Genomic DNA, 12,978 nt, shown 5'->3' with positions numbered 1-12,978 from the left:
TTTAAAAGTCTGTGTGCTTTTCTTTACAGACAACATTAATAACAATAAAGCTTTGCCTCATTATATTTATATACTTATTTGGTCCAGGGAAATTCCACATAATTTAATAAAAATATGCAACCTGAGTCTCAATCAATCTAAAACTTGGAAAATACTTATAATGCACAAAATAATCCTAAAATCAAGGGGTATCTAAGGAGGCTGGGAGAATAGGGTAAGTTCAGGTTTATATGTTTCTTTACCATTTCTATATCATATTAACAACAAATTTTGTCACTTTTGTCAGGAATATGAGGAATGGAGAGAATGAGAGAGCAAACAGGAAGAGGAGAGGGGAGGGGAGGGGAAGACAGGGGAGGGGATGGGAAAGGAGGAGAGGGAAGGGGACGGGAGGGGAGGGGAGGAGAGGCGAGGGGAGGGGAGGGGAGGGGAGGGGAGCAGAGGCCTATATGGAATCTTCAGCTCTGGAAAATATTTCCATTCTTGAGTAAAATCAATAGAAGCAACATTCATAACAAAGGCTGGTGAGAATGCTTTCCCAAACAGTTCTACATTTGTTTAAAATAATTTCAGAAGATAAGAAAATAAAAATGAAATGTCTAAGTAATTGAGGACTTCTTTTCACAGTTTTTGTTCAAAGAGAGCTCTAGTTTTCAATTCTTAGGGAGATCTAGTGAATGCTGCAAACAGTTTCCTATAGCTTACTGATTCCTGCTTCAAGACCCCAGCTCCCCGGGTTAAACTCACAATGATTTCGATTGACCATTTCTGTCCTCTACGTATCAGTATTTTTTCTTTTGTGCAGTCTCCAAGCTCTGCTTGATGTCCTCTGTTTCAGGCACTTCATTCTCTATGAAGGAGCAAGGCTTTTAAAGCAGCTTTAAACAGACTTTCATCGACTACATGGGACTATCCCCGGAGGTCACACTTTTACTTGTGCTTATATTTTATTTCATAGGATTTAAAGCCCTGGAGGCCCAGCTCTTCACTCCCACCTCACATCTGAGAGGTGATGCCACTACCTTTTCCTCCAGTGAGACAGAAAAGGAGATCTTTCTGGGTCTCATGAGAATAAACCTTTATTTATTGCATCCATAATACGTGACTAGTGGATCCTAGACATTCATTTGCATGTAACAACTTAAATTTAGGTGTGTGTACACAGAATCGTTAAATTGAGTGTAATAATCTCAGTCCAGTTTCAACTGAGAAGGACACTGGGAGATGCAGTGCTCTGACTTTGGGGTCTGTAACAGGGATTTGTTTAAGTCCTTGAGCCATCACAGCTCTCTTGCATCTTTCTTTTCCCCTCTCACCATAGATTTAAGCCTCCAGTGAAGATAGCATCCCTGCAGGTTCTCACAAATGACTAGAGATGCCTGTATAGAAAGTTCCCAAGAGCACCGAATTTCCAACGTCGGTTTCATCCTCAAGTGATGCCAGTGGCATCCTCGTGAGCATCCTACGAGTTCAGGCTTCTCTCTTGGAAGTGGCAACAAAATGAAATTCAGCAGTCTTCTCCAGGGTTGGGATGAGGTGCAGTTTGTTTTCAGATTTTGATCTTGTAATATTCTTCTTATATTCACAGAATTTCCAGTGATTTTCTCATTAGTTTGCTTTGAATGACTGACTTTGTAGATATCCTGGTGGACACAGCCTCTATGCTGCCTAGAGCTTGTTGCTGTCATCCAGCAACCTCTTGTGGACACCCCACGTTCATCACAAAGTTGATGTTTAGATTAGACCTTCTTCATCATTTTATGACATTTCATAAGAGACATATGACATCCAGCCCCATAGGACACCATTATCTACATTTTAAAAATTAGCTTACCGATTTTTAAGTCATTCCTAGGGATTTTGACAGGGACTGAATCTAGATTCAGTAGATCTAGAGTGGTAGATTCTAGATTCAGTAGTTCTAGAATCACAGTGTAGAAAACACTGTAATTGTAGCAACACTGAGTATTTTCAGCAATAAAGACTGTATATTCCTCCATTTCTAAGTTTTTAAAAGATTCTCAGAAACATTTTGTTATTTTAGTACACATCAGTACACAAACCCCAAGTTCATTTTGTTAAATTAATCAGTAAATACTTCATGAGTTTGATCCAAATCTGTGTTTGTTTGTTCAGGCTGCCATGACAAAATACTACGGATGGGGTGACTGAAACACGCCGCCGGTGAGTGGCTGCTTCTCACCATTCTGGAGGCTACACGTCTGAGATCAAAACGTCAGCTGCCTTGGTTTCCTCTGAATCTTCTCCTCGCGCTGCAGATGGACGCTGTCTTGCTGCCTCTTCCCATGGTCGTCTCTGTGCACGCGTGCCCCCAGGGTCTCCCTGTGTGCCCTAATCCCTGTTCTTACAAGGCATCAATAAATTTAGATGGGGGACCACCCTAAAGTCCTCACTTTATCTTAATAAGTTCTTATAAGATTTTTCTCCAAATACAGTCACATTCAGAGGTATTGGAGGTTAGGACTTCAACAGATGAATTTTGGAAGGACACAGTTCAAACTGTAACATAATATAAATGGTATTGCTTTTGCTTTCCATTTCCATTTGTTTTTTTTTTTTTTTAACACCATGTCACAGACTGATTTTTATCATGCAACCTTCTTAACTAACGTAGTAGCTCTAGTGGCTGTTTTGTAGATTTCTCAAAATTTCTATGTAGATATTTATTTTGTGAGGAAAAGTTGCACTTCTTCATTTTCTTTTTTTTTTTCCCCCTCACATTTTTTCACTACTTGGCGCTAAATAGAGGTGGTGAGAGAATAATCCTTTTTGATCCAGATCTACAGAATAAGCATTCTGGCTTTCAGCATTAACTATGATACTAGTTGCAGGGATTTGTCTTTTGTTCATTTTGTTGGCTTTTGTTTTTGTTCTTCTTGGTTTTGAGTTAGCAGACAACTTATTCAAAAAGACTATTGCAATAGAATTTCCCCAAATATGATACCTGTAGTCGTCTAAATGGTCAGGCAGAAAGGGCTTTTGTTATATAGGGAGAGTGAGGAGGGCTAGAAAGGACACGGAGTGAGGGAGTAGAATGAGCAGGAAGCATGATTGAACAGATAAACAGGAAATGTCTTTCCTTAAGGTTCAGAAGGTTTGTAAAATAGGAATGGTTCCATAGTCCAATGCATTTCTTTGGTTTTTGTTTCTTTTCAGATGCCTTTCATCAATTTAAGAGGTTACCTTCAATACCAGGTTACTGAGGATTTTTGTCACAAATTTCTTCAAATCTTTCAAATCTGTTTTCTGATAATCAGGTAACTGTATCTATTCATTTTTTTGTCTTTAGTCTGTTATTATGGAAACTAATCCTTAAATCTAGAGAGACAGGTGAATATAGAGAGTCACAGCTAAGATCTGCTAAGTAGGAATGAAAGCCACAGAAATAATAAACTGGAAGGGTCATAAGTTTTGATGAATTTCCGAATGCTCTCAGGATGGTGTGAGAGTAAGAAACTCCCGAGGGCCGCAGTCTCAGGGTGACCTCGTACTTTCATCGGTTTTATATCTAGCAACTCCACTAAGGTTCTCAAATAAAAAGCCAAGAAAGAATCCCTCCTGGATTGGCAAAAGGGTGGAAAAAGTAACTATAGCATGCCCAGAGCCTTCCCAGATCAAAGGACCACTGCAGGCAAAAAGACCCTACTACAAGCATATCCTGCCAGGGGGAAGGGCGGGCTGAGTGTGAAAGCCAGACTATCAGACTTGCTTCTTCACTTAGCAAAATGTATCCAAGATGCATCTATGTTGTTGTGTGGATATCTGACTTTTTATGCTGATTACCGTTCTACTGTATTGTTGGAGTATACTTTATCCACTCACTTACTGAAGGACTACTTCGATTCTTTCAGTTTTGGTAATTATAAATAAAACTCCTATAAGCATTTATATGCAGGATTTGTTTGGGCATAACTTTTCAAATCACTTGGTAAGTACCAAGGAACCAAATCACTAGGTCATTTGGTAAGGCCATGCTCGGTTTTGCCAAAAGAGAGGTTTTACTTCCAAATAAGAAGGACTAGGAAAGAGGTACTCAGACCACTCCTTTTCTCCAACAGAAAGCACATGTGAAACCTAAACACAGTACAAAAAACACCTGAGTAAGTGCTGGCAGACTGTGGCCAAAGTTTTCTGTTCACTTGGAGAAGTGTTGTAAGGGCGCTCAACCATTTAGTTTCCTCCATCACAGCTTTCAGCGTTGGGATTTGTGCAGTTTTCACAGCAACACAACAGTGGTGAGCTTATGATGCTGGCCAAAATGGATAGAGATAGATCTTGTATTTTTTCTGGATTGGGGCGCCAGAAAAGAGAAGCCTGGGAACTATAAATCTGAGTGAAGAGATCTTTAAAGTAAAATACAAAAAAAAAAAGTTAGGTCAAACCCTTTCTACCCACATCTCTGGCTTACCCCTGAATCACACATGCACAGAAAGACCGAAAGATATTCAGCCATACCAAGATCTGAATGAAATGGAAGCTACTACAAATGAAATAAAAATTGTAGTTCAAGACCAATCAAGAAATGGCTTGTTAATATGTAGAAATAATACTCACTTAAAATAAAATGTAGAATCTCTACAATTCAGCATTCATAATATTCAGGATAAATTCTACCTATCATATGAGGAATCTAGAAATTAAACCCATTAAGATGTGAAAAGAAAATAAATCTAGGCCAAACTCAAGATGAACCAGATGCTGAAGCAAACAGACAAAGATACTTATATTGGTCATTTGTCTCAATTAAGAAAAAAAATGTTTTCAATACATGTGAAATCTCAGTATACAAATGGGATTTCTCCACAAAGAAATAGAAACATTTTAAAAATAACCAAATAGAAATTATAAAATTGAAAATTTCTATTTCTGAAATTAAAATTTTACTGAGGGAGTAAGGAAATTGAAGATAGAGCATATAAATTATATAAGCTGATGAATTGGAAAGAGAAAAAAGAACATGCCAGAAAAAATAATTATAGATATAATGGCCGACATTTTTTGAAATCTGAGGGAAATAGAAATCTGTAGGTACAAGGTGCTAAAAAACACCCGTCAGAACACAAACAAAAATAAATAATAATAAAACTATTGAAAGCAAAGTATAAGCACCAATCTTTAAAGCAGCAAGAAAAAATGAGTAATATATTACATAAAGGGAAAAGCTACTGTGAATAATGAATGGCTTCTCATTAGAAATGGTGATTACACAAAGAGAACAGAAAAACATCCTCAGCATACTGAAAGGCTGAAAGGTTTGGAGGGGCAACTATCAATCAAAAATTTTATGTCCAGCAAAAATAAAATTGAGAATGAAGGAAAAATAAAGATAGCACTAGATTAAAAAAGACTAAAAGGAATTTTTTGACAGTAAAACTGCCTGTAAGAAATACTGAAGTAAGATCTTTAGAATGAAATAGATAATACAAGAAATATACTGAAATACTAAAAAAAGTTAATAGTATCAGACATGGTCATATATGGGTCATGATAGTTAATTTTATGTGTCAATTCGATTGGGCTAAAGAGTGCCCAGGTAGCTGGTAAAACACTATTTCTGAGTGTGTCTATGAAGGTGTTTCCAGAAGAAATTAGCATTTGAATAAGTAGACTAAGTAAAGAAATTCACCCTCACCAATGTGGAGAGGCATCATCCAATCCAATGAGAGCACAAATAGAACAAAAAGCAGAGAAAAGGTGAATTCACACTCTCTTCTTGGGCTGGAATAGCAACCTTCTCCTGGCCCTCCAACATCAGAGCTCCCATTTCCAAATATATATATTTTTTATCCAGTTGGTTTTGTTTCTCTGGAGAACCCTGACTAATACATGTGTAAATGCCAAAGATATTATTTTACAAGAAAGAGTGCATTATCAACTATAAGTAGAGTTAGAAAAAGTTAAGTATGTATATTTTCTCATTCCTGGGGCAGCTACACACAACAAAAAGCAGCTAGAAAACAAAATTTTAAAAGATATTTTTAAAATCATTCCAATAATCACTGAAAAATGGCAGGAAAGAAGAAACAGAGGAAAAGAAAGAGGAAATAAAACAGTAAAAAACAAAAATTATCTGGCACAGATAAATTTCAAACGGTGGTTTAAAGTGTTTTGTAGCCCCAGGGTTAATTTGAATTATGGCTAACAGATGTTGGGTGCAGTTATGCAGAGTAGAAATAGGCAGGTTATATATGACTAAAACATGTGAGGTTTTTCTGCTATGTTGGAATCAACTGATGTGTAAGGATTTGAGTTCAGTGTCATCAGCGTTTGAGCTAACTGTCACAGCCTGCTGCGAAGAAGTAAACTACACGAGGGCCAATCTACAGGAGCCACCTTTGACGCATTTATGTGATTCCCTGTATACCATATATTCCTGTATACAGGAGATGTACCTCCTGTAGTTTAATAAATGTTCACAAGGTTTCCATTTGGCAGCTTTGTTTATAACCACAAAATTCTGAAAACTAAATACCAAAACATATAGTAATTGTTGAATAAACTACTACCTTTATTTACACTGGGGTATTCTTCAACCACGAAAAAATAATGATAATGAAGGCAGTTTCCATAAACTGTATCTAATGTTTGCCAGCATTTATTACATTAAATAATCAAATCTAAGGGAGTATACTTCGCGTGCTATGAGTAACAAAAAAACATGAGCAAATCTTTTTTTGTAAAATTGAAACATACGGACAGTAAACCAGTAAACCCTGAAATTGCTTTTCTGTAGATCTCGAGCAATGGGGTGGAAAGGATAGAGAATGACATTTCATTGAGAATAGTATTCTGTGGGGTTTTTGTATGTATTTTTACTTCAGAGAAGCATATTGATTTTTTACATATAAAAGCTGTCAACAAAAGTAAAGGACAAAAAACTTTAAAATTAAATGCAAACCAAATCAAATGAAATAACTATACTTCAAATGAAAAACATAACCATGTTCAAAAGAAAATAAAAAGAAACCATTCTAAGTAACTTACCCATAGGCTTAATATAAACTCTTAGTCTAAAGGGGAACAGAGCTATAAGCAAATCTTCAACTATGTTATGTTGGCTTGTTGTATGTTTCAGGAGTCTTCAGTTTTAGTGAAGTGCTCAAATGATTATTATACAGTATATTACATAGTTTGGTTACCACTGTCCTATAGCCTATAACTCTATGATAAGTAGAATTAAGGGAATATTTGAGTACTTTATTATTTTTCTGCTAAAACACTGAGTCATGTCCTTAACAGTGTATTTCAGAATGTGTTCTGGACCTACGTTGCAGTTGTTTCCTCCCAACGGAAAACACATGTGATTATAATGCTAATGGTCTTAAGAGATAATCACTTAACAAGGTGATTCAGAAAATATTTAAGACATTTTTCTTTAGGGAATTCTAAAGTATTAGCCATGTGCCTTAAAAATAATTTGTTGCAGTCCCTTTGACTATAGAAGTTTCCAAATTATGTCAAATTTGAAATAAAAGAAAGGCAAGTAGCCTTCCTCTTTGTGGTCCTATGCATCCTTCCACGTGAAGAAACTCCCACAGCTTTGCAGAGCTCTTCAAGTCTTTTATCAAAAGTCTAGAGATGGAACCATGTGCTATGTTGACACGGAGTTTATGAAGGAAGCTAGACGTTTTGTTTTCATTTCAGGTAATCAACTGACAAATTAAATTTTTTATTCTGGGAGAAATATTTCTACTATTGTGTAGATGTGATGGAATTATCTCCTTAAGGACATCTGATGAGTAATCCTGTGTCCATGTGGTTGAAGAATTGGAATTATTATACGGTATTAATTTCAAATTTCTATTGGTAAAATGTCTGTTCCAAAGCAAAATTTTAAAAATCTTGTAGATATTAAGGAAATTTAGGGCAGACCAGAAAACAATTAAATTTAATGGCCAGTTTCTTTATCCTCCTTCCTCCCTTTTGTCCTTCCTCGTGTACTTCTCCAGACTGACCACTGAAGCTCATAAATGTCTTCAGAATGATTTAATCACTACCACATTTTCCAGGTTCACTGTGCACTGCTTCTCCACATGTGATCCAGATGTCCATGTCTTCAGAATGATTTAATCACTACCACATTTTCCGGGTTCACTGTGCACTGCTTCTCCACATGTGATCCAAATGTCCATGTCTTCAGAATGATTTAATCACTCTACCACATTTTCCAGGTTCACTGTACACTGCTTCTCCACATGTGATCCAGATGTCCATGTCTTCAGAATGATTTAATCACTCTACCACATTTTCCGGGTTCACTGTGCACTGCTTCTCCACATGTGATCCAAATGTCCATCACCTTTACTTTATTTTTTAAGCTTCTCTTCCTAAAGCATCTTCTCTGCAGATCTTTGTCCTGTATTTCTTCTCTTCATTTTGTTGTCAGCCCCCAGGTCACCCACATAGAAAGCCCTCTCATCTGGTTAATCTCTAAAATAACACCTTTATATTTTCGTAATGCCTGCCCCAATCTGAGTTTATCTTGTTTACTAATTTATTTGTTCTTTTTCTGCCTCCTCCCATTAACATCAAGCTCCTAGAAAAAAAAAAAAAAAAAGTTGTATATTTTTTAAATCTCTACCATCTAGTTTGATGTCTGATATATATGGAACATTTTTCTGATCTTTTCAATAAAGAATAAATAACTCTACATCAGTAACTAATAATTGAGGGAAATATTTTAAACACTGAAAGAAGATATTTGATAGCTTTACAAAGTAAATTATGGAAAACCGACCATGATCAAGAAAAATTATTCAGTTAGGATGGGAAAGCCATTTTATCATGGTGCCCTGTTAAAATTCCTTTATACACAAATCAACCACCCTTATAATGATGTGGCTTTAGTACACATGTGCACATTCAAAGAACATGAAATTTTGCTAAATGATCCATTTTTTATTTCTACACTAATGAGATATTCATTATGTTAGAATTGTATGACCTCAAGATAATACAAACATTGAACAACAAATCCTAGTTTATTTTTCCTTGCTTACTATCATTAGAATAAAGTTATTTACCTATGTGAGATTATTCAATACATCTGTAAGTGTGACTTTATGTTTGTAACATCACATAATTGATATTTTGCACCTGTGTAGGATATTAGGGACACTAACACAATCTAAAGACATGGGCCTTTGGATTGCTTTTCTGAAAGCAACGGATTCATCATGAAGCATGGCATAATAATAATTTGATGCAAATTCTCAGTGGGTTGGAAAAGCTTCTGTGTTTAGTCAAGTTATATGTGTCTTGTAACAAATTAAGTTGGAGGCTATAGGATTAGGTAAAACTCTTAGAAAGTCTAATGGAATTTGCACATTACTCATGGAGTTTATCTTAAAAAATGAACAATGAAGTTTTAAGTAAATGGAGAACCATTTTAGGTAGACTCCTTTCCACTGAATATTTTTGTATATCAATATGACTCTTGCTAGTCTGTATAGATTTTTTAAATTTTTTTCTCCTTTTTTTTGCATATCTTCTCACCTTGACAGGCACTGAAGAGAATCTAGTATGGCCAATGTCACCTTGGTGACAGGATTTCTTCTTACGGGATTTTCCAATGTCCAGAAGCTGCAGATTTTATACGGTGTGCTCTTCCTACTGATTTACCTGGCAGCCCTAATGAGTAACCTTCTCATCATTACTCTCACTACCCTAGACATAAAGCTCCAAACACCCATGTACTTCTTCCTGAAGAACTTATCCTTTTTGGATGTCTTCCTGGTGTCTGTTCCAATCCCAAAATTCATTGTCAACAGCCTAACCCACAACAATTCCATTTCCATTCTAGGATGTGCCTTCCAGCTACTTTTAATGACTTCCTTCTCAGCAGGTGAGATATTTCTCCTCACTGCCATGTCCTATGACCGCTATGTAGCCATCTGCTGTCCCCTGCACTACGAGGTAGTCATGAATACTGGCGTCTGTGTGTTAATGGCAAGTGTTTCCTGGGCCATTGGAGGGCTCTTTGGTACTGTGTACACAGCTGGCACATTTTCCATGCCTTTCTGTGGCTCCAGTGTGATCCCACAGTTTTTCTGTGATGTTCCTTCATTACTAAGGATTTCCTGTTCTGAAACACTCATGGTAATTTATGCAGGTATTGGAGTTGGTGCGTGTTTATGCATTTCTTGTTTCATCTGTATTGTGATCTCTTACATTTATATCTTCTCCACTGTACTGAAGATCCCTACCACTAAAGGTCAGTCAAGAGCTTTTTCCACGTGCCTCCCCCATCTCATTGTTTTCACTGTTTTTATCATAACTGCTTATTTTGTTTATCTTAAGCCACCTTCGAATTCACCATCTGTTATTGACAGGCTGCTCTCTGTGATCTACACTGTGATGCCTCCAGTATTTAACCCTGTAATCTACAGCCTGCGGAATGATGACATGAAACGTGCTCTGATAAGGTTGTTGCAAAACACATATGGCCAGGAGGCTTACTTCATTTAACACTTTCAAGTTCTGTCAATGATACAGTACCTTACAGATCACGAGAAACTTTCCTTATTTTTAACTTTGGAAAGACCTAAGAAAAGAAAGCAACATACATTATTTTTTCCCTGAAGAAATAAATACTCAAGAGCCTAACTGACTATTTCTAAGGTCACTTAATTGCATTACATCAGGATAACATATAGTGTTAGGGTAATCATTTGGTATTCTTCTATGACAAAGCATCTCTGCCTTTGTATTATAATTTTCTGAACGAATTGGTTCTGTTTAACATGATGCTTTCATCTTTGGTCTCTTAATAACCTATTTTCTCTATTTTATTCACTCAGAACAAATTAAAAATGCTGAGGTGATTTGATGAGTACAGTATAATACATTTGCACTAACCAGATAAAATTCACAGACTCTAGCTAGTGTTGAGCAAGAACAATACTAGGCAAAAGTAACACAGGAAGCTAAGGCCATTTTAGAGGTGTGCCCAGATCTGTAAACAGTCCTCGGGATACCTAAAGCAGAGGTGAAAAGACATGTCTGAGCCAAGGTCTCCTAGGCAAATGGTGGTCACCCAGTACATAGCATTTCCAGAAAGAGACCAGGCAGAGTTCCCAAGGTCTAAGAACTGTGTGTTTCTATGTGTCTACATGTCTATAATTTAGAAAGGCCTTTACCTCTCCCTGTATAAAGAATAATGTTTTAAATCTGATTCTGAACAGAAGCTTGGAAATGTGTTAAAATGATTGCACAAGTCATTCAGTTGTGATACACTTCCTTTGGTTTAACCACTAGTGTCTACAATGTGAAATCTTTTTCTTTACCTTCTGTATAACCTTCCCTAGAGATTCTGTGTCTTATCAGAATAACTTTCTGAGTTTTATATTGACTTTGCTATGTTCTTATTTATCTAAGAAAAAGTACAAATGTTCCTAAGATTGTTCTCAACCATATTGTCCTCTTTTTTCAATCATGTTACTAATGTTTTATTGTCCCTTGAATTAACTAGATGACCAGGTATTAATTCTGAGTCACATGTTATCTTATTTAATCATGTCCCAAATATCCTCTGACAGCTATGTTGATTTTTACCATACCAGAATAAGATGCTAAGAATATAAATAAGGTTAAATTAAACTTTCATGATATATCTTACACATAAAATTTCCTTTAAGTTCTACCAGAGGGAAAATCACACAATTATTTGTTCTTTCCCCTTAAAGAAAAAATATATGCTAAATGTAAATAGATTACTTTGACGTGTATATCTACCTATTGTCAGAGTTGAGTGGGCAGAGTTGTAAAAGAGAAAAGACTGTTACCCTACCCCTAGTTAAATTATATTGGTGAAATATTTTTGGTTTAAATATTTAAGAAATTATATACATTGTGGAAAATCAATTGAGATTTTTCAGTGTCCTCCCTTTTGTTTGTTAGTAGCATCTGATGTTTTATAATTATAGTCCTCTTTTTCTTATACTTTATTAGTTTTATTGATACACAATAATTGTATATATTTATAGGGTACATAGGATATATTGATTCAGGCATATAATGTATAATAATCAAATTGGAGTATTTGTGTTTTTCTTTGTCTGCCTGAATTATTTCAATAGAGTTGTCTTCAAGTTCAAAATTTTTTTCTTCTACTTAATCTAGTATTTTGTTGAAGCTCTTAATTACATTTTTATTCCATTCATTAAATTCTTTAGTTCCAGGATTTCTATTTGTTCTTTTTATGGTATCTATTTCTTGTTGAATTTCTGATTCAGATCATGATTTTTCTTTTCTTATTTCTTTGTGTTGTTTATCTGTGTTCTTTTGTATCTCATTTGGGTTCTTTCAGAGAATTAGTTTTAATTCTTTTTCAGGCATTTTATATGCCTTTTCTTTGGGGTCTTTTACTGGAGAATTATTGTCTTCCTTTGTAGGTGTCATGTTTCCTTGCTGTTTTGTGTTTCTTTCATCCCTATGTTGATATCTGTGCATCTCATTTAACAGTCATTTCTTCCAGGTTTATGGAGTATCTTCTGTAAGGAAATACTTTTTATTATTATATATGTGTCTTCAATTTTGGTTGGGCAGGTTGCTTTGGCTTTGATTCTGGATATGCACCAGACTGTAGCCACTGTATGAGTTATTTTGCTGTCATCAATGTCAGTAGTTTCTGTGAGTTCCTTAGTGGCTTAGGTTGCAGTTGTTTGCAGATGCTTTGACTAGCCTTTGCTGAAGATGGGGACACAAGGCTGACTGGTGCTTAGGCCTTTTGGTGGTGTGTGCAAGTGCTAGCAGTAATGGCAGTGAACCCTCAGTAGGCCAGTCTTTGGACCTCTGAGTGTGGAACAAGGATGCTGGCTGTAGAAGTAGCAGGCTGGGCAGGCTGGCCCTCAAGCTCCTGGGTGGGGTGTGTAGGTTCCAGTAGGCTGGACACACCACTCCTCAGCCTCTGGACAGTGTGTGCAGGTGCCTACATGTGTACTTACATGGATCTCTCAT

The 12,978-nt window shown here is 36.2% G+C and overlaps 1 protein-coding gene across 1 annotated transcript; it reads left to right on the top strand.

The window, feature by feature from the left end:
- Positions 1–9,543: 9,543 nt before the first annotated feature.
- On the top strand, positions 9,544–10,488 carry OR14A2 (olfactory receptor family 14 subfamily A member 2). Its single transcript, XM_037986250.2, has one exon. It carries the CDS (start codon positions 9,544–9,546, stop codon positions 10,486–10,488), a length of 945 nt encoding a protein of 314 aa, XP_037842178.2.
- The last annotated feature ends 2,490 nt before the right edge of the window (positions 10,489–12,978 follow it).

Source organism: Chlorocebus sabaeus, chromosome 25 (genome assembly GCF_047675955.1).
Source record: "Chlorocebus sabaeus isolate Y175 chromosome 25, mChlSab1.0.hap1, whole genome shotgun sequence".
In the NCBI taxonomy this organism is placed as follows: Eukaryota; Metazoa; Chordata; class Mammalia; order Primates; family Cercopithecidae; genus Chlorocebus; species Chlorocebus sabaeus.
This window is presented reverse-complemented; position numbering and strand designations above follow the sequence as displayed.